Source organism: Sminthopsis crassicaudata, chromosome 1 (genome assembly GCF_048593235.1).
Source record: "Sminthopsis crassicaudata isolate SCR6 chromosome 1, ASM4859323v1, whole genome shotgun sequence".
Taxonomy (NCBI): Eukaryota; Metazoa; Chordata; class Mammalia; order Dasyuromorphia; family Dasyuridae; genus Sminthopsis; species Sminthopsis crassicaudata.
In genome coordinates, this window is record NC_133617.1 from 469,111,080 (window position 1) to 469,133,238 (window position 22,159).

The 22,159-nt window shown below is 39.0% G+C and overlaps 2 protein-coding genes across 4 annotated transcripts in view; one reads left to right on the forward strand and one right to left on the reverse strand.

Annotated features, from left to right (window-relative positions):
- IQCK (IQ motif containing K) overlaps nucleotides 1-8,477 on the forward strand; it is a 134,954-nt gene extending 126,477 nt beyond the window's left edge. For both annotated transcript variants that reach the window (XM_074280936.1, XM_074280937.1), the window contains one exon: nucleotides 7,532-8,477. In XM_074280936.1, coding sequence (XP_074137037.1) covers nucleotides 7,532-7,647 — 116 coding nt within the window. In that variant the 3' untranslated portion in view covers nucleotides 7,648-8,477. The remainder of the gene's footprint in view (nucleotides 1-7,531) is intronic.
- GPRC5B (G protein-coupled receptor class C group 5 member B) overlaps nucleotides 7,206-22,159 on the reverse strand; it is a 29,797-nt gene continuing 14,843 nt past the window's right edge. The window contains exons 2-4 of one of the 2 annotated variants that reach the window (XM_074280935.1): nucleotides 18,816-19,829; nucleotides 13,306-13,418; nucleotides 7,206-7,327 (exon numbers count right to left, since the gene is read on the reverse strand). In XM_074280935.1, coding sequence (XP_074137036.1) covers nucleotides 7,313-7,327; nucleotides 13,306-13,418; nucleotides 18,816-19,821 — 1,134 coding nt within the window. In that variant the 5' untranslated portion in view covers nucleotides 19,822-19,829 and the 3' untranslated portion in view covers nucleotides 7,206-7,312. Of the gene's footprint in view, nucleotides 7,328-10,583; nucleotides 11,815-13,305; nucleotides 13,419-18,815; nucleotides 19,830-22,159 lie in introns of those variants that run through there. The other variant, XM_074280934.1, reaches the window with a different exon arrangement.

Sequence of the window (22,159 nt, forward strand, 5' to 3'; positions counted from 1 at the left end):
CCTTTCATGGATGATGATAATATTTGTAAAATTCAAGTTCTATTGGTGCCCAAACCAAATACAATGGGAGAGAGAACTGGAATCTATCTGAGTTCAAATTCCAGTTAACACTTTGTACCTATGTATTTTAAATCAAGTTACTTCATACATAAGGGCCTTAATTACTCCAATTTTAACATTGAATTGAACTATGTGACCCAAGGCCTCACCAACCCTAAATTTCTCTGTATGACAGAAATATAGGGGCATAATTTTCAAATCTTGCCTAGTAGAAAGAAAACCTTGGTCCTACCTCTGATCTTTGGTTGAATAATCATATTCCATATTCGTGAAGTTGCAGGATGAATGTTCTTTGGTTGAGATGCAACTATTTTAGAGATGTCTTGTTGCCCACCTCAGTGGTCATGTCTGTAATCCCTCCTATAGGGTTTTGATCTGAAAGGGGCTAAATTGCTGGATGACTGTACAGAATCCCACACATAGATAGTGAATGATGTCCTTCCTCAGCAGTCAAGGGTTGGCTACCATACTACCTGAGGAGCTAACCTGTCTAGATTGGAAACCAGCAGATCAAAGCTTATGTGCCAGTTAGGAGTGGGGTCACTCCTTCAGTAGCTGCTGCATATGTAGCAAATAGGGAAAATAGAGTAAAATAGGGGGGTCTCAAAAATATTGGCCTTTAGGCTAAAATAGGGTAGCTCAAAAAAGAAAAAAAAAGTATTTAGACTAAGCATATAGATAATAAACAGGTCACATTTCTGTAGTTCACCATCTTGTTTGGGGCAATACTTTATTGTTTTAGGGATTTATTCAGCAAGACTAAAATGTCTTAATAATGCCTAATAATGTTGTATGAAAATCTGATTACTACTATTCAGAATTCTTTTACTTTACTTTTACAAGACCTACTTACAGTCTCCCTAACTTTAATTTGATGGTTTTGATATAATTAACTCCCCTTGTGCCCAAGTACATACTGTATCAGGATCATTCTAACTATTCTTTTGATTTATTTTTAATGTCTCCCTTTGGTCTCTAGCTAGACAGTAGTTTTTTGTTGTATTTTTTTTTTTCCTGAGGCTGGGGTTAAGTGACTTGCCCAGGGTCAAACAGCTAGGAAGTGGTAAGTGTCTGAGACCAAATTTGAACTTGGGTCCTCCTGACTTCAGGGCTAGTGCTCTATCCACTTCGCCACCTAGCTGTCCCAGTAGTTTTTTTTTTTAATCTATTTTTGAATTGAAAAAAAAAACTTTATTAGGGCCTTTTGTGTTTATATTAGTTATTTCTTGATATCTTCCTCCTTTCTTCCTCTCCTCCTCCTACTATTAACTCTTCCATTTAAAGAAAAAACAAGGAAAAATAATTATGATGGTGCCTACATGAGACAAAATATGCAATATATTGCTCTCCAAGTTCCTCACTTTTCTGAGGAAAAGAGGGAAGTATATTTAATTTCCTTTTTAGGTAGGACCATTATTGGTTTTTCTTTTGAATAGCGGTATTTATAAGTGTTTACAGCATTTTTATTTAGGTTGGATCTTGACTGCTCAGGCTTCCTTGCCTATTTTAAACAATTCTTGTCTCGATTTTCGAACTCTGTATTTGAATTTCTGCTCCGGTTATTAGGTTGAAGTACCCTTTATCTATGACTCTGTGCTTTGTTTGGGGGGAGGGTGTGAGTTAAGGGGTGAGTTTAATAGAAATGTTCATCCCAGGTCACATTGTGAGTTCAGGGGAAATAATGGCCTTAAATTAATCATTTAGGTACTGTTAATCTAAGCATTGTGCATACTTGTAGTCCCCCATCCTGGTAGCCTCAGCTGTTCAGCTGGCTCTTCTTTCAGGGTTTCTGATCTTTTCTCTTGTCACCGCTTGAATTGGCTGTTTTTGCCCATACAGTAGCACTGAGACATGCAGCAAGCAAAATGTGGCATGTGTCTTTCTGCCAAAAACTAAACGTGAAATTAATGGCTTTCTTCAAAGCATCCTGCAGAAGCCTACAGTAGAACACTGACAATTAGCCAAACTGATTTTTAACCCCTAAGGAATATTGTGTGAATTTAAAAAAAATTTTTATATAAATTTTAAAAATTTAAGAAAGCCCACAGGGCAGAAGGATTCACCTGGGAAATGGAAGGAAAAATGTTCAATATTTACCATCCATATTTATTATGTGGTCATGCCATGGCTAGTGTCTTTCTGGTAGTTGTGAGCCAGGAATAGAAAACAGCTTCAATCTGATGGCAAAAAGTTTTTCAACTGGAAGATAACAGATACAATTTCATAGGAATGATTTGTAATTATAGCAGGGGATCTCTGTGAACTTGCTTAGGAATAAAATTTCATTTTTATTTTTACTTAGTTCCTTTTGTAATTCTGTGTATTCAATTTTATGCATTTTAAAATATTATTGAGAGAAGGGGCTCATAAGCTTCATTTAAATGCCAAAGGCAGAGATGGGAGGAGGGGGAGGGATGTTGGTTCATGACATGACAAAATTAAGAACCCATTTTCCAATGTTAAAATTGAGAATTTTAGCACTTGAAATCAATTTAATGGGAGGTAAAGGGCGGGGAAACTGTTCTTTTGTGAAGACTAAAAATAGTTTGAACATTAAGGTGTTGTGAATTAAGGAGGTTATCTACAAAGTCTAGGTTGTTTGAAGAGGGGCCAGGAATTGGGAGAGAGAGGTCTGTGAACTAGTTATTCTGGGGAGGTACAGTCCCCTGATGACAAATAACAAGTCATTTAGTCAATAAACATTTATTAAGGTCTTTCCAAAGACCAGGCACTGAGCTAAGTCCTGAGGATCTAATAAAAGGCAGAAGACAATCTATGCTCTTTAGGAGCTCATTCTAGTGTGTGGGGGGGGTGGGGGGGGGGGGAGGAGGTAACATGCAAACAATTACGTACAAACAAGAAATAGGCCAAATTGGCAAAAACAGAAGAAAAGCGCTAGGCTAAGGGGAATTGGGAAAGCCTTCCAGAAGTGAGATTTTAGCTGGGTGAAGATGGGGAGGGAGAAGATTCCAGGCTTGGGAAAATGGCCGGTAAAAATCCCCTGACTGCTGAGATGGAATGTGTGAAAAATCACTGCTCTTCTCTACTGGAATCTCAAAGGTCTAAGGGGTTAAGAAGGCATGTTCCAAAGATCTAGCTTTATGCTGAGTGAGTGAAACTTAAAAGAGGAAAGGTAGTTGGTTGAATGATAGTAGCAGAGGACAAGGAATCTGCTTGTGTGTGTGTGTGTGTGTGTGTGTGTGTGTGTGTGTGTGTGAGAGAGAGAGAGAGAGAGAGAGAGAGAGAGAGAGAGAGAGAGAGAGAGAGAGAGAGAGAGAGAGAGATGGAAGGTATGAGAAAAGATATAATCTTGAGTAGGAATTCAGGTTACACAAGGGATAAAAGCCACAAGAAAAAACCTTGATTATTGATTCTTCCCTTTCCCCAACTCGTATTGCTCTCAGTTCTCCTGCTTCCTCAGGTTATGTGAAACAAGTCTTGGCAATGTGGGGAGCCATAGTTCAGGGTGGGATAAGGCGGCATAATGCATGTGTGAGGGACTAAGCCAGTTAGGTGAAGTGACCGGAGTCTATGGGAAAGGAGCACCCCACTCCCCAGATGTTGACATCTAAAGGTCTAGTTGTTCCATGACTGGTTCAGTTCTGCTAATCTGCAATGAGGTGTTAAAACACTCATAGTAACATGATCAATTCTGATGGATGGGGCTCTCTTCAACAATAAGATGATTCAGGTCAGTTCCAATGGTCTTATGATGGAGCCATCTGTACCCAGAGAGAAAACTGTGGGGACTGAGTGTGGATTACAGTGTATTTTCACCTTCTTTTTTTGTTATTTGCATTTTGTTTTCTCATTTTTTTCTTTTTTGATCTTATTTTCTTGTGCAGCATATTTGTGGAAACATGTGTAGAATTGCACATGTTTAACATATATTGGATTACGTGCCATCTAGGGGAGGGGTTGGGGGTAAGGGAAGGAGAAAAAAATTTTGGAACAAAAAGTTTTGTAAGAGGGAATGTTAAAAATTATCCATGCATATATTTTAAAAATAAAAAGCTTTATTAAAAAAAAAAAAAACATTCATTGTAAAGAAGCATTTTTAGACTTAACCCTTGATGAGTAAAGATTGTCTTATCTAAATTTTATCTCCCCCAATCAGTACCTGCTTTGGGCAAAATAGTCATTTAATTGTTGTTATTGTTCAGTCATGACTCATCATGAGTGATTCCTCCATCTTGACCCCATGGACCATAGCCTGCCAATGCTGTCTATGGGGTTTCCTTGGCAAAGATACTGGACAGTGCATTAAAACAAGCAGAGGTAAAGTGACTTGCCCAGGCTCGTGCAGCCAGTCTTTCTGACTGAATGTCTGAGACTGGATTAGATCCTGACTCATGTCTTATCCACTGAGCCTAATCTAGGTGCCTCCAGTAATTTAATAGCTCACATCTAAAAGTAATAACATTTAGCACTTATCTTCTAGTGATTTTCTTGAGAGGCCTACATAGTATTGGCATCTCCTTTTCCACAGACAACAGAGTAAAGTTAAAAAGAACTTTTTCCATGGTGTAGGAAGAGGAGGACTGGTCCTAGTCTAGGCCAGCTTTCTTCGGAAGTTAAAGGAGACTAGAAAGGTGAAGTGGTTTGCCTGAGGTCACATGATAATAAAGTAACAGAACTTGAACTTGGAAGCCTTCTGAGTCCAAGCCCAGCACTTCCTACTTTTCTAATCTCACTTTCTTTTGTCTGCTGGGCTGGCTCCTTCTCCTCCTTTCTTAACAATGCTTGTCCTCAATGTTCTATTCTTTAGTTTTTTCTCTGCTAGAGGGCTGTTAGAATCAGAGCCCCAGATAAATTCTTGGCTTGCATTCATAATAATTTCCTACTTCAAAGGCAGGAGGTCATGGGAACCGATGGGCTGGACCTAGTTCTGCTCACTGTGAAGAACAGGATTACCAAAGTAGAAAGGACAGGAACCTTGGAAAAAGTGACCTTTTCAGATTGTTTTACAAATAAAAAAAAGAAAAGTCAGTTTGCTGCATACTCTAGATTTAGAGAATAGATTTCAAAAGATGCAAATCATGGCCCCAAATTCTAGAGATGAAATTAGCCCAAGAAGTTTGGGGATACTTTCCAGGTGAACATTCTGACAACACAAATCATTCCAAAGTATAAAGGAAATTTTCTAAAGAAACTAAGGATGAAGAGGGAGCTCACCAATTCACTAACCAACTTGGTATTGTATTTTTTTTTCATACCTGATACCTTTATATTTCCTAGAGTACTATATATATATATATACATATACATGATATGTATTTTTATATATATGCACATATATATGTTAAAATACATATCATGTCATAAATAATAAAATAGCTGAGGAAATGCCAAGTACCCTCACACTTTAAGACCTATTTAAATTTAGTGTGGCTAGCTATTGTAACAACAAAAATACACCAGTTGCTTTGACAGAAGTCAAAGTGGAAGACAGAAGTGGAAACTGGAGGATCAGTTGCAGGGAACATTATAAAAAAGATTCATGCATCAGGTTGAACTACATCAAGATCAAACTCAAATAGATATCAGAATGACTAAACTAGAAGAATTTTTGTGGGTCACATACTTAGTTTTAATGTACATTATTAATGTTTTATTATATATTTGTTAAACATTTTTCAATTACATTTTCATCTGGTTTGGGCTTCAAAAGTGTTCAGACCTCATGTTTGACACCTCTGGACTAAATGATCTCTAAAATCGATTTCAATTCTGATTTTATTCATGGCCTGAGATCAGCCAAAGTAGATGTGTGCACATTGGTACATTGTTGGGAGATCCTATGTAACAATATGCTTCTAACCTGTCTCTTAATATCTTATTTCTGACCATGATCCACAAATTGGGTATGTTTTTCTGTATTTCTTCAATGCAAAAAAAAAAAAAATAGATGTAATGCTAATTTAACATTCATTATCCTCTCTTTCCCCATTTAAAAGTTGCCTATTGCTTTGAAGCCAAGTTCAGATTCTGTAGCTTGGCAAAGACCTGAACGCTTTCTTTTAAATAGAGTGCAACTCTAAGTAAGCTACTTACTAATTCTTTGTTTCCCAAAGTAGATTAATTTTTCAGAATACCAGGCAGTTTTGATGTCTGCCAGTATTCATATGCACAAGCTGAAAAAAATTAGCATGTGTGAAAACATCAGCTGGACACAGTGCTGCTTAGTGGAGTAAGCTTCAACTTGTTTCTAGTTTTGTGATTATATGGGTGTATAAAGATAATGGACCAGAAAACTAAGAAGTCAGTCTTTACATTACATGATGAATTACAATGTTCAAAATATTCAAGAAGAGGTTTTAAATAACTATTAATTTTAACAAATTCACAGAAGAAAAAAAAGCTTTGTAGGAATTTAGCAGTAAAACTGACAGTGACTTCTACAATCAAGTCAAGCAGAACAAAAATCCAGGGTGATGTTCAGTAACATGACACATACACCATAGTAGCAAAGGCATTCAAAAAAGCAAATGCCCATTCTTTTCCATGCTTGTCCTCTCAGTGTAGCTATTTCTAAAGGCAGGCTTTTCTGAACCCTTAAGCAATGCAGAGGACTACTTGTTGAGGCTAATTAGCTCACTGGAATTGCCTATGTTGCTATTAAAACAAATGTCAGGTGTCTAAACCCTATCCAGGACCAGTGTATTTTGGACAGGTTAAAAAGCTGTACCATTCACTTATGCTCCATAACCACAGATCATGCTCAGCAGACTGGCTAATTTTACTTTGTGCAGGGGAACCCCAGTATAGATAACTAAAGCACAATTCCTCCTGATTAGGTGAAATAAATACTCTCCTTATAAACAGTGCCCTCATCTGTAAAGAAGGGTATTCGGTAAGTTCTGCATGAAGTATAATGGGCAGGCAAAAATGCTAGTAGCAACATAAACTAACAAGAGTTAATGTTGACTTGAACTTCATTTTCTCCCCCTTTTGGGGGGGACATGTGGGGAGGCTTTTATCTGTTTAGGACTGATTACTTTCACAAACAACCCAACTCTGTCTTTAGCTGTCTTTCCTGTTTGGCAGAACAGGGGAAATCACCTGGATCACATTCTTGCCCAGATTGTGACATACAAGAAATGAATCTCCATTGACCTTGTTGTTGTCCTCAGCGATATCCTGATTTTCTTTGGGGTGGGGAAAATGTGTTGAGTGGTGAAACTGAAATCTGCCATATATTTCAGTAAAACTTCCTCAAAGCTACAAGACCTGGAAATAACACTTTTGACCTTTACCTGAAATGAATCTGGGAAAAAAAAAACAAAAAAACAAAAAAAAACTCAGTTTGAAGGTTTTTGATGTGATGTTTTAAACTTTTAATGCTAGGCAGTGCATAAAGTACTCATTCCCCAAACACAAGCACATCCCAAGAATCATGTCTTATATTTGTAATGTCCTTATTAGAAAGTTTCCCCAGTGTCTTTTTTAATGAGTCTTCTTTCTGTTACAGTGAAATGCACTTTAGAGGATGAAGAAGAACCTCCTACTCTGCAACCTGAATCAAACCCCATTAGAGATGCTCTAAGCAAACAAATGCTAGATACCTCTTCCGTTTCTAAGTCTTAGACATAAGAGTTCCCTGTATGCTGGCAAAATGAAATGTCACCGATGAACACATCAAAAACACAGCTTTATAGGCAGATGTAACTGATTGTGTACAAAATTACTCTCATTTTTCTCTGGAGCTTTCCCCAAAAAAATGTACAATCACCAGTCTGGAGTTCTCACAAATAGGACATTTCTCTTTCAGTCACTGGTCTAAATGTTTCCCTTCTTTGATATAAAACTGCTTCTGAAAACCAGTGACATTGGTACTCTTAACTGCCCATTCCCTAGTGACAATAGATAATGCAATCCAGTTATTAGCAGTGTGCTATTTTCCAGTTTTCTTTAAGCATTCAAATCTGTTTTCCCCTCTTTTTAAACTGAGATTTAAAACCTCGGAATTCTGGTTTTCTTTCCCCAAAGCTACATACAGTATCTGTATGTATCTGCTCATTTTAAATTCTTTTGCTATTGAAGTAGTTAATTTCAAAAGAGAACAACATTTTTGGGGTCATGACAATCCTTAATATTTATAGAGTACAAATGAAAGCAACAAAAAAAGAAGAAACCAGCCAGAACAAGTTTTTAACTAAAACCTCTTGGCCAAAAGTATTGGGGACATCTTTAGTGCCATGCTAAAATTAATATCAAATCCACATTTATTCCCCCATTTGTAATATCTGACGTCACTGCATCTAAAGTCCTGAGACTACCCATAGGACCAGATTTTGAAGAAAAATATCGTTAGTCTGTTTTAACAAGTTACAACAAACATTGTACGTAAATAGTAAAGCCTTTATTTTTTGTTAAGAACAGCATTTTGAAAATAAAACATATCTGCCCATGCTTTACAACCTTCTTAATTTGTATTCTTATATACAGTCATTTATGGTACACATTGATTGTCTTGAAAATTCTTTAAAGGTGTTCTTTGTAAGTATGCAACGGTCAGCAGCGGGATGGGGAGGGACAGGAAAAGTACATTATAAAACACACATTAATACATTTAATAAATATATATTATCTATCAAAAGTGAGCTTCTGCTCTTAATCAATTAATAAAAAGCACCTGCTGGGTAATCCTGTAAGCTGGTATAATAAGTCGAATCATTTGATTATAAAAGCTACTATGTTCCCTTTTTTGCACAGCTTTTGGTTAGGCCTGAGGAGCCAAAGTCAGCTGTCACCAACCAAGAGATGACCTGGTTAATTCTGAGTGAAAAAGGCACCCTTTCAAGGACAATTAAGCAGTACCTTTTTCCAGAATCAAGGGGATGCACCCAGAGGCCCACGGAGTGTGCACAGAACCCACAACTTAAATCATGGAAGAACCACATTTTAAATACTACAACATTCTGTCACAAAGTGAAAGTGTTGTAGAGTTTCAGAATTGCTGTTCTCCATCTGCAGAGAGGTGAAAACTGGGATGAAACCAGTCTTACACCCAAAAGGGACATGGTGGCTTTTATGGCCCCAGAGTGGCTTTTGATAACTTAATGCTAAAAGATTTATAATTTGTGCTTACAATTGTGTGTTTTAATCATGGACGTGCAACTTGTAGGCCATTTTACCCAAAGTTAAAAATAAGCACGTCTTGTTTACACAAATAATAACTGGAGGTGCCATAATAAACAGAGATGCTTTGTCACACTTTGCTTTCTGGGGCAGTTGCTGTCACAGACCAAGGCCAGGCAAAGATCTTTGTACAAGTCATGTGAGGTTATTAGGAAAACAATGATCCTCTCTTTTCTGGGATTACCACTTCTCCACCCCAAATTACAATATATTAGCTCATTCCCATCTTTAAACCCTGCCAAAAACAGAACCTTAAAAACACATCTGATAACTGTCTGAAAAAAAATTGTCCGAGGACTATAAACACTTTCATTTTTATTGTAGTGAATGTTACTTTCCAGCAGTAGCATTTACACAGAGAAACCACTCCTGCCATCTAGGCCATAGTCACCTTAGACATTTTGATAACAGCTTAGAGGAAAGTTACATCGTTAATGGTTCCTTTCTGAAAGTGAGACTTTTTTGCAGGCAAATGTCACTGTTGGCATTCTACAACTCCAAATGACTTCATAGAGCTGGGATAAGTAACCATTTCCTGGCACAAGAATGTGTAACACTTGTTTTTAATTGGATTAGACTGAGGCATTAGGAGATTTCTTTATTTTTAGAATAATGGGTTCTGCATGCAACATCCCACCCCCCACCCTTTTTCCTAATATCCCCCCTCCCTCAAATACTTAAATTTCCAAACCATCTAATAATCACCTTCCCAAACACACACTAAAGGCTAAAGTCAGGTGTCTGGTTGTCTAAAAGCAAGCGCATGCTCCCAGGGCTGATATTGGAAATGAGATATGATGGGGGCAGGCACTCTCTCATGCCATGCTTTCTTTTCACATGCATGGCAAAAAGGGAAATGAACTTGCAGAGAGGGGAAAAAATAACTTGCAAGCTGATCACTGCAAGAATGGCAATATCAATCTCATTTCCCCCAGGGCTATGCAGAGGGTGAAGGGCTTGAAGGGCACAGCCAAAATCAGATACAGAAAAAAAAAAAATTAAGAGGTTTTGTTATAATTATTCAGCATAGATGTATTAAATTTATAAAACCAGTGACCATTTTTTCCCCCAACCATTGACCTTTTACATGGTTTTTTGTGGCTTACCTTTTTTTTTTTTTTTTTTTCTTATTTTAAAAAAAGCTAGAAAACAGAATGGATTTCTTATAGCTTATGCTACATAGCAAAAGAACCAATCATTTATATATCCAATACTGTCAGGTTAAACTCTTGCTTTAGGCATTTAAGAAAGCTGTAGATCATGTTAGTTAAACAATGAGACCACAATGTTTTTAATGTTGGATATGCACTAAATAAATGTTAAATAATAACAAACAGGATGATTTGCTGAAGACAGATGGAAATTATGGCAGAAGTAATGGGTTTTGAAATAACCACTTTCAGACAACTTGCAATTAACCAAGATAAAAAACATCTAACAAACTTTTCTTCTCTATTCCAACACCCCAAAAAAACAAACAAACAAAAATCCACAAACGAAAACGTTCCTTGTGTTGGAGATCCCACTCCCTTAATATAAGGAACACAAGTTCCTTGCATTACTAGGTAGTAGGACCCTTGATACTGATCTTATAGGAGTGAAAAGGCCACATCACATAGGTCAGTGGCAAACCTGCTACAGCTCATCCCTCTGGCTTTCTGAGCTGCTGGCCCCATCAGCACATTTGGAAACAAAATATAGATAAATCAGAAAAATGCTTACACTACCAGATTCTCAGGTCAGCTTCTGGGGTTGTGGGATGGGAGGAGAGAAGCTTATTATCACTGAGAACTTCATTCTGGTGCCACATGACACAGGTCATGTCTACTTCTGGCTCCACTTTGGGGCCTGTCCTAATTGAAATATCACAGGTATGGGGCATAAAAACAAAATGACCACCAGTCCACCACCATGTTAAATGTGATCCACAAACAAACAACCAGAGACCATTTCTTCAGAATGTCTGGGGAAGCCTTCACTTAAAATAGTGTTTCTTGCATTTTCACGGTAATGCAATGCTTCTCTCAATGTTAACCAGGGACCCCACCCTCACCCCACTAATCTAAGTACATCTGCAAATACACACTCACAAAACCAATAACCAAATTATTCTCTCTGACCCCCGGCAACACATAATCCAACTAGCAATCAACTTCATGAGGGAGGCAGCCTGGATCCAATACTTGCCATTGGGAGAGGCCCTATAAGGAAACCTGCACTCAAAACAAATCAGGCCTGCTCAGCAGTTACTGTGAACTTTGGTTCTTGTACACTTGGAGGATGCAGTCTCCCCAGTTGCAGTTTAAAAGTGAGCCTAATTCTACAAGAAATTAGCTTTGCTTTAGTTTGCAAAATTGTTGGTTGGTTTGGTATTTTGTGGGTGGTTAGCTTATCAGTTTACCAGTGTTCACATTTACACGAAACCCCATTATCTGGGATTCTGAAAGCTCCAGGATGAGCGGGTGACTTTGTTCCGCCACTGTTATTGATTTCTCCCCCAGAAAGACTCAGCCAGGGAATAAAATCTGTAACAGAGATTCTTATTCTCTGGAACTTTGTAAAAGCCTTTCACCAGAGGTGTCTTCCAGTGTAACTTGGCGGAGCAGTTGGGATCTGGAAATAAGGATAACAAATCCATAACTATGAACTCGATGCTTTTCCAAAGTCAATGTTAACATATGCACTGTTAGAAATTAAGTCATTAGGAGAAATAAATGATTTAGTAAGCAGTTATTTTCAAATTGGCCAAAGCAGAGCTCACAAAATAAATGTAAGCATAGTGGAAAGGGCTTATTTCCTTATTCAGTAAAACTTCTTCATCCAAAAAACTTTAACTTTTAATAGTAAAACATTTCCTTACCAGCCCACCATGAAAATGGCCTAACTCGATTCTATATCTACAAACCCTTTCCCCTTATTTTGAGTTACTGCCCTGTGACATATTTATCCATGCTGGATAGAAACAGGGGGATTTAAACAGTTATTGACCAACTAAGGCATCCTAGGCCTCATTCCAAATCATATTAACTGATGGCCTGAAGACCAAACACTCATGACAGAGATTAATTCAGGGGGAAGGGTCCCATACCTCATAAAGGCTAATCCATGTTGCTGTATGCTTCTGATCTCCTGCCCAACTAATCTGTGAAATCCCACTCAAAAGTAAAAGAGCAAAACAACTAAATAAAACCTAGAGCTTCCTGTGCTCAATGTACATTCACTAAAGAACCCCAATCATCAGCTCATGTTATTGCTGACCCATTGTGATTGGGTTGAGTTATGGAATCGGCACATGATTTAAAGAATGGAAATGTACTTGACATGTGTAAACAGGCTTATGAAATTGTTTTTAAAAAAAAAGAAGCACATAGCCATGTTTGAAAATTAAATGTGGAGATGAGAATTCCTCTCTGGATTGCTACAGAAAAAGAAATCGCCTCCAGAAAAGGAAAATGGCCATGACCATGTTCTTGAAAGATTCGTTTAGCATCAGCTAGCTAACCCATTCTTGCCATGAGAACAGAGCAAGGCTTTAACATACTGACAGGCCAAACCATATCTGAGGGGAGGAAATGGTGACCTCCATGTGAGCAAGCTCTCCGAGTCTTTAGGGACCTCTTTCCAGGGAGTTCCCGGTGCTGACCCTTGGGCACACAGGTTAACAGAGTGAAAGAGGGAAATCTGAGCTAGGCTGAACATCAACAAAATCAGGAAAAGATTATAATTTTAAGTTGGCTGGCCTTTCTCAAAAGGTGAATCAGCAGACATGGCTGAAGGTAAAGAATAGATTCTGGGAGGTTACTTACTGGCTTATACTGTCGGGGACTACTGGTGATATGGAATAGTCCCAAGAGAAAAAGATTCTCAAACTAACATATAAACTGGTTAAATTCAGGTGGACATTATTTTAAATATATAGAAGGGACTGGGGGAGAGAAAAATGTAAGCATTGCATGCATACTAGCTGCAAGTGATGTAATTTTTAGCTTTTATCTTTTAAAAAGAGCAAGCAGTTTAAACAGTGCCGTTTCTCCCCAATGAAGCTGTTCCCCAGGACTGTACATATGTAAGCTTCCTGCCATAGCATCACATTTTGATACTTACAGTCCCACCATTTAGCACAACTGCCATCTCAGTGGGCTGATAAACATTGCTTCTAAATGGAGCACTGGGTCGGTTTGCCAGACTACCATTTCGAAATCCTGCAGTTCGTAGAGCTGAAAGGGGGAAGAGAAAAAAAAAGGAGATACGATTTTTTTTTGGTGGTTGTTTTCCTCCTGATGCATCAACACCCTGCTCCTGCCCCCACAGCTCACCCTCCCCTCATCACATGCCAGGAAAAAAACAAAAATCACAAAGAAGCTTTGTTCCCAGTCTCCTTTTCTAGCTAGTCAGGCATTTGTGGGGTTTGGAAAGTTTGTCCCTAAGTTAGTAAACTGCCTGGCATTTGTGGGAGAGAGGCTTGAACTTCCAGTCCTTGTTACTTGCTGACAAGTCTACTTAATTCTAATTCTGTGTGCCAAGATGATAATATGTATCTTCCCATATGCCTGACAAAAAGATACTGTGTCTTTTAGTGCCTACCATGTGTCAGCCACTATCCTAGAAGCCCAGGATGCAAAGACAAAAGAAACCTAAAGCCTTTGTGTTCAGAAACTCTGAAGTAACTAATTAACACCTGAGCTGGGGCCACCATTCTGGTGTAGTTGATAGAATGCTAGGTTGGGAGTCAAAATTTAGATTCAATGCAGAACCCAAGTTCTTTGACAGGACTGATGATGTGACCCCTCTCCTGAGTACTTAGTACAATGCTCTGCACACAACAGTTAAATAATTGTTTGTTGCACTGGACTGGATTTAAATTCCACCCAATACTATCTATAGTGGGCCAAGTCTCTGAATCTCAGTTTCTTCCTCTGTAAAATGCAGAAATGCCAGCTATTCTCATCCTCATTTAATAATTGTTCTGCTAAAGAAATCCTCACTTAGATAAATCTACACCAGAGAGCCTTGGAGCAAGTGCAAGGTCTCACTAAACCATGTGTAATTAGTTATTTCTACAAGCACCCAAATCATGTCTAGAAGCATCCTGAACTTCAGGAAGAGCAGACTTAGGTGCGGGAGCTGAGGAAAAAGAGATCTAATTCAGGAAATACTAGATGAAAAACTTTCCTTTTTTTTTCTTTTCTTATTTGGGGTTAAGTGACTTGTCCAGGGTCACACAGCTAGAAAATATTAAGTGTCTGAGGCCGCATTTGAACTCAGGTCCTCCTGACTTCAGCGATGGTGGTCTAACCATGGTACCATCTAGCTGCTCCAAAATACTTTTCCTAAGCATTTGCTGAGAACAAAATTGTGTAGCCTTCAACACCTCTTGACATAGGGAACCAGGAATGGAGGTATCACTTAAGCCAGAGGAACATTCAGAAATGGTTTGCCATTTCCAATGCCTTTTCTGTGGAAAATCTTATTCTAGAACTGCACATGTTTAACCTATATCAGATTGCTTGCTGTCTGGGGGGAGAGGGAGGAGGAAGGGAATAAGAGGAAGAAAAATTTAGAACACAAGATTTTGCAAAGCTGAATGATGAAAACTATCTGCATGTATTTGGAAAAATAAAATACTATTAAAAAATTCATACATACTTTAAAATGCTAAACAAAACAAAACAAAACAAAACCTTCTGCATATCATCGATCATAACTCAGATTTCATTCTTCTCTTAAGTGTGAAAGAGAAGGCCAAATGCTAAGCTCTTACTTTGCTTTACTTCCTAAACCAGTGAATTGTTATTTGGGGAACCTGAACCTCAGATTCTTCCTTCTGACTTCACCTATCTGCTCTCTTTCCCACTTATATTAATCAGAAAAGTAGCCCGTTTGGCTATAGGGAAAATGAGGCTTTATGCTTTTCTCTTTACTGATTAATTGAAGAAATGTGTCTATAGTTCTAAAGGCAGCTTGTTCTGGTCAACTCACTGAATCTCTCTATGTGCTCAAGGCAACATCAGTGGGAGGAAGGCTCTCACTTGAAAATTCCTAGCCTTGGGAAGCAGGGCTGTCTGTTTCCTCTACTGATGAAATCACAGTCACTCCTATCTCCATCTCCAGAGTCCAATGGATTTCATTTAGTAGGTTTTTCAGGAACTGCTAAATTGAAATTGTTCCCAATACCTTGGTGCTCCTGCTGCTGTCCAGGTGGCTCTAAAATGCCAACCCTTCCAGAAACTGCTATCACCACAGGAATCAGGGTGCTTAAACCTAGCCGAAACAAGTAAGCCTTGTATTGCTTTGTCTAAAACAATAACAAAGTGAAGCCTTTTCTCCAGACACATACAAAGAGAGCAGGCCCAAAGTTTGTTTCCAACTTGCTGAGTAACCAAAGCTCCAAGGAATGAATTAGTGAAAGGACTAAGTGGCAGAGATGAGCCAAACCCTTGGCTTCCTCCATAGTGAGAGCTATGAATAAGGTTTTGCAGAAGTAGAAGGTCATTATGTCTAAATCTCTCACTATAGTAACAGAGATGGGATGATGTACATCACAGATGTTGACTGGCCTACAAAACTCCCAAGGGCAGCCTGGACTAGATTAAATATTTAATTGGGAAAATTTTAACAAAAAAAAAAATTAACAAAATTTTTTAAAATAATAAAATAAGATAACAGATAAGGTGAATCTGTGGTTTTCTAAGCCAATATGGTCTGCGAGAGTCTGCTTCTATTTGAGTTTAATATCACTGATATATAATCATATCCGTGACAAAAGAATGCAGCCCTCGAAAGCAACTGCCAAATCTCTGGGCAGTCACTTCAGGGAATTCACTAAGGTGGGGGTAGGTGGAAGGGATAGAGAACGATAAAAATAGCTAGCATTTATATAGCACTTGACATATTATCTCACTTGATCCTCACAACTGTGAGATAGGTGCTTTAATATCCCCTCATTTTACAGATGAGGAAACTGATGCAGGGTCAAACAGCTACTAAATATCTGATATCTGAACTCAGGTCTTCTTGACTGACTACCACGTTCCATCTATCCACTCCACTACCTTATTCCTTAGTATAAACATAAAGTAGCCCATGGTTCAATGGGATCTTCATGTCCTAATCCCCAAACCTCTTTAGCCTCTGATCAATTGATACTCATGGAACTAAATATATATTATTGTATCTGAGCCTCATTACCAGCTTTCCCCTGAAGTAGACACTAAAAATATCATCCCCATTTTATAGGCAAAGAAATCGAGATTTAGAGCAGTGAATTGGATTGCCCATAACAGTCACACAGCTAGGAAGTATTCAAAGGGATTTTTAACTCAGGATTTCTTCGCTCCATTACTCTATCCACTCTGGCCCCTAAAAAAAGTACTCTCTTGAAAAAAGCACTTCATCTCATTCCTCTGAAAGGTGAATGTTTAACACATCTCTAAGGCTTTTGAAGTTGTGATTCAAGGTGCTATATTTTTCAATGCATTTTAATTTCTTATCACTTCTGTCATGCTGGCACTGATATTAATAAGCAGAAGTCTGAGCAAGGTCTTTCTCTCAGGAAAAAGGAAGGAGACAGAGACTACTGAAATGAACTTTGTCACCAAATCACACCCAGGAGTATAATATTTCTTAGAAATACATTTTTTGCCCAAAGAACCTCTGCACTACAACACTGAAGTATCAAACAAGGAAGGTGATAAGGGGAGGCAAAGTGGTCCTCTATCGCTTGTATCATGTCAGTGAAACAAGAAGATTGAAACTGGAGAGGACCAAGTTTTAATCAAATAGATCTTGCATGATTCTCTTAAGGCAGAGTTCATTGGCCTGAGATGAGGGCCATAGTGGTATGAAGGAGCCCAACTGGAGAGGTCTTGGTCCCTGGCTCCCTGAAATTCAAGACTCCTGGGGCTTATGCCAAGAATTCCAACAGCTGGTCTCAATTGTGGCTAAAGGACAAGTGCAGAAGGGCCCTGGCCATAACAGATAAGGTTTCTATTTCATGGATTTATGCCTGTGAGGAGTCGGCTCTGCTATGGAGGTCAGGACACAATTTGGGGCGAACTGTAAGGCTCCCCATTCCCTAACTTTAGGAAGTCAACTTTTACACATAGCCAACTGGCAGTTATTTGCACTATAAAGATACAAAGTGATTTTTAACATAGAGTAAATAAAAAATCCAATGCTTTTGACTTTTGAATACACCCAGGGGAGAGGGAGAACACATACCAAGACATCCATTCTCTATTTTTGTCTGGTCTGTCTTCATTGGTTTGGCCCCAGAAGACTATGGATACTAGTTGAGAAGGGGCAACCCTCGTAAATCAGAATCAAAGTTCCACAATACACTTAGACTTCAAGTCAATTTTTTTTAATTGTGGAAAACTAGGGTTCAGATGTGTCATGGGTGCTCAAGGAGAAATAAGAAGGGAATTGTTAGTAGAAAGGCAAGGTCTCCCATGGCCCTATGAAAATGAAGAGATTGAATGTAATGTAACAGACTTCTACTGGAACCATGGGGATCTCTCTCTCTCTCTCAGAGTATATAAAAGAAAGTAAAGCCATTTTCTATACACACACACACACACACACACACACACACACACACACACACAGGATGGGGATCTTAAATTCTTCATATTGCCTGGACTAATAATACACAAATGCAGTTATAACTTATAGTTTTTGAGAAATACACTGAAAGGTTAGTTAAGCGACTTTCAAAGAGTCATACATGTACAATATGTCATGGGGAAGATTTAAATCCAAGTCTTCTTGACCTCTAAACCAACATTCTCTCCGTCATGCAACTCATCTCTTACAATAGCAGTAGCAGCTTACATTTAGGAAATGCTTTTAGGTCTGCAAAGCAAACACTGTATATACATTATTTCTTCTATAACTTTCTCAATAACCTGAGAAATAGGAGCTGGCTTTTTGGTACCTCAATTTGCCAAAGAAAAAAGTGAGATTCAGGGAGGTCAGATGACTTTAATAAGGTTCCCCAAACTAATTTCTGAGGCAATATTTAATCTAATTCTTCCCAATTTCAAGTCTAGTGTAAGAAGTGGCTCTCTCCACTATGCCCTACAGAGCGCAACGCTCCCAGAGAATACATTCTCATTCTGAAATGCATCTAAAGATTTGCTGCACTGGGGAAGAATGATGGGGAAGAACCTGCCCTCTCTTATGAATCTATTCCAATACTCACACAATTCCCCAATGTTCACCAAGCAAACCCAAGGATGTGGACTCTGCTATTGGGAAGAACAAATGATCATCTGATGGGCTGACTCAGCATTATCCTCTGCGGCTTGTAGAACTGAACACATCTATGAGCGTTCTCCTTCCTCCTAGGATTCCCAGTAAGCAATTCCCAAATAATATACACTGAATAGTTAGCAAGGACTTAAGGACCTGCACTTACAGGTTGGTCACCTCTGTTCTACAAGTTCAGATAATTTAAAAAATTTACTTTTATTTCACTAAAGGACCTGAAACCACTTCAAAATGCCCCAATTGGTCAGCAAATGGGGTACAGAAGGAACAGTGCCTAGCTCTTCATTGTCCACTTGACAGATGCCTATAGATAGAAGCTAGAGGCAAAGCTTGGTTCAAGTTACCTGCATTATGTTCATCCATTGAAAAAGCTTTGTTTTCCATGTAGCTCCGGGGAAGCTGAACATCTTCTTCAAACGCTGTCTCCCGCATCCTGGGCTGTGACGTGTCAAAGTAGTTGGGTGTATTCTCTTGCTGGGATGGGAGGATTGAGCAGTGCACTTCAGGAATAGCATGGAAGATGACAAACACCCAGCCGCTGGACACCAGGGCGATGGCCAGGGTGGGGTCACTCCACACATCCCCTTTCCTTAGTTCTGCATTGCCAAAAAGGTACATGGTCATCCAGGCCACCCAGATCAGAATGGAGAGGAAGGTGGTAATGATGAGGCAAATCCCATTCTTCTTCCACTTCTTAAATTTCCCACAGAGAGTGAAGAGGGACAACCCCAGGGTCACCACCAGCAGAACCATGTCATAAGTTAAGGCCAATGCAAAATCCATGGGTTCATAGCTGCAGGCTAGCTTTTTATCCCGGACCACGTTCAAGACCAGCCACTCTGTGGCAATAATGACCTGGACCAGCATCAGGCATATGGCCATACCAGCAAGATGCCAGCCTGAAGGACTTTTCCCATGGCGAACCAGCCTCCGGACTCGCCACGCCTGGCTGAGCAAGCATGAGAAACACAGGGCGAAGAGCACTCCCCACAAGAACCTCCTCGCTGAGCATATGGTCTCATCCTCTCGGATAATGAATGCAAAAGTCAGTCCAAACAACCCAAGGGTCCCCAGAAGGAACAGGAAGTTCAGGCCCAGGGGCCCCTTCTTCTCTTTGTCCTTGATGAATGGCAACCTCACCAGGAGGATCAGTATCAACAGCAGTGTGATCAGGGCCCCAGCCCCTGCCACTGCCTCCACCACGATTCCCCAGATGGCATCCAGGTCGCACAGGGACACGTACTGAGGGAGGAGGTCAAGCCCACAACCTCGAGAGGTGCTGGCGTTCTCTGAGGAGCCATAGCCGATCACAAAGAAGAGGAGAAATGAGAGGACCAGGTGGGTTCTCATTTTTCTCTCTGAAATGGCATAAATGTTTTTAAAAAGAGAAAAAAATCAATTAAAGACACCATCCTATAAACAAGTTTGTTTTTTTTAATAGTGCAACATTTGAATTATTTTAAAGGGAGGAAGATCTCTCACTTATTTCAAACTGTTCTTACTCTTTCAGGAAGACCCATCACAAAAGGAAGCCCTGTAGCTTTGCTAGAGATCAAAGCTTATTTTATTAAAATTTATTATAATATAATTATTATAGCTTTTCATTTCCAATTGCTCTTCATAGTAAGCCTATCGAATCTGTGATCTGTCTCTGTCCACAGTTGTATTGAACTACCTAATACAGCTGGCTCCAATCCTTGCTTGCCCTCTAGCCACCCAAATAGCTTCAGTCCCAGGAGCTTCCATAAGTAAATGCAGTATTGACCACTTTCTTTGTCTCTAAAGTCGCCCTGAGCCCTCTCCCAGCCAAAGAGCCTCAAATCCTAGTTGCCTCAGAGGAAGCATAAGGTTTGATGAATTATTTATGTTGTATAGATAAAAACTGCATTGAGCTATAGGTTGATTTCCACTCCTACCACCTCAAAACCTCTGGGAGACTGGAGAGTACCTAAAGTGTGGGCATGATGACAATAGCTGATAAACAACTCTAAGTTCTATCTACTGGATTAAACACCACTGCAGAAAACAGGGAACCCTTAAAGGAGAACTGACAGTGTAGCATAGGGGTTACAAGAGCTAACTTTGAGAACTAAGAAGATCTGAGTTCAACACCTGTGTCTGAGAACATATTGAACTAGCCGTGTGATAACTGAGAATTTACTTACTCATTAAAATCCTACTTTATAAAGGAATTGCATTGGTGTTAAGGAGTTTCCATCCTTAATAATGAAATCATAGCTGCAGAAGCACTCCAGCCTTACCCCAAACATTTAAAATTTTGACTTTTTCCTGTGTACCTATTGTTTGGCATTTATAGGATCTAAGAGATTTTATAGCTCTTTTAGATCTTAAGAGTTACCCAGAAAAGGACAAAGTAGTGGAATCAAAAGAGTAGAGGCTCTGGAATCAAAGGATTGGATTTAAATCCTAGCTAACTGATGCTTACCAGCCATTTGACCTTATTGTTATTCAACTGTCTTTAATCCTGACTCTTTGGGACCCCAACTTAGAGGTTCTTAGCAAAGATACTAGAGTGATTTGCCATTTCCTTCTTCAGCTCATTTTACACACAAAAAACCAAGGCAAACAGGATTAAATGACTTTTCCAGGGTAATACAGCTAATAAGTATCTGAGATTGGATTTGAATGCAGGAAGATGAGTCTTCTTGATTCCAGGTCTGGCACTATTCACCGCCTCCCCTAGTTGCTCAATTTGATATTGTGCACATATTTTATAGTCCTTGGCTTTAGCTTCCTTTACGTATAAAATTAGGCAATTGGGCTCTAAGTCTATTATCTTAGATAAGATCCCATTATTTTTCCCAAGTTTTCTATTATCCATGGTGAAAGGGCCCCCCCCCCCCCACTGAGGAAATTTGAGAGAATTTTCAACTAGTTCTCAGAGCTGAAGAGATCACAAGGGCAGACTCCATATTTAATAATGCTCATATTCTTCACAGCACAATTCCAGACATAATGCAAATGACTTGTCAACTCACCTATAAAATTAATTTTTTTCACAATTATCTCAACCATTTAAGTTAGTTTTTGTTTATAATATACACAGTTATTAGTTTTATTAAGGATTTGTATGATCAAACAAGTTTGATTTTATAGCATCAACATAGAATTTAATTTCTAAGCAAAAAAAGGGATCAAGGATTTGGGGGATCTGCACTAAAAGAAGAGCCCAAACTACTAACTAGGGTGATTAATTTGTAGTTTGACTATTCTTGTTATATGGGTACTGAGCTCAGTTGTCTTGACCAATGGGATAAAGCCCTAGTTGTCTTTCTTCTGTTGTGAGTTCTGCCTGATGGCACTAATCTCAATTGGGGCATCCGAGAGGATGTCAGAGTCACTAAAGTAGACCTAGCACTACCTTACTGTGTGACTATGAATGGGGCCACTTGCCCAGTCTAACGCTTCTTTTCCTTTATAAAAAGATTAGATGATCACTAAGGTTCCTTCCTGCCTAAATCTGTAGGAGGACCACAAGGGCATGTGATAGTACTAGCTCTTAGTTGAATTTTCAAGGTCAATACTCCTGCTCTCCTTTAAAGTGTTTCCTTTATTCTTCTTTGCTCTTATTTATCTACCCTCAGTAACTTTGAGTTCCTCTACTGGCGATAATTGTGTTGTTTTTGACTGTTGGCGACGCTATTTTTAGGATTTTCTTGGTAAAATT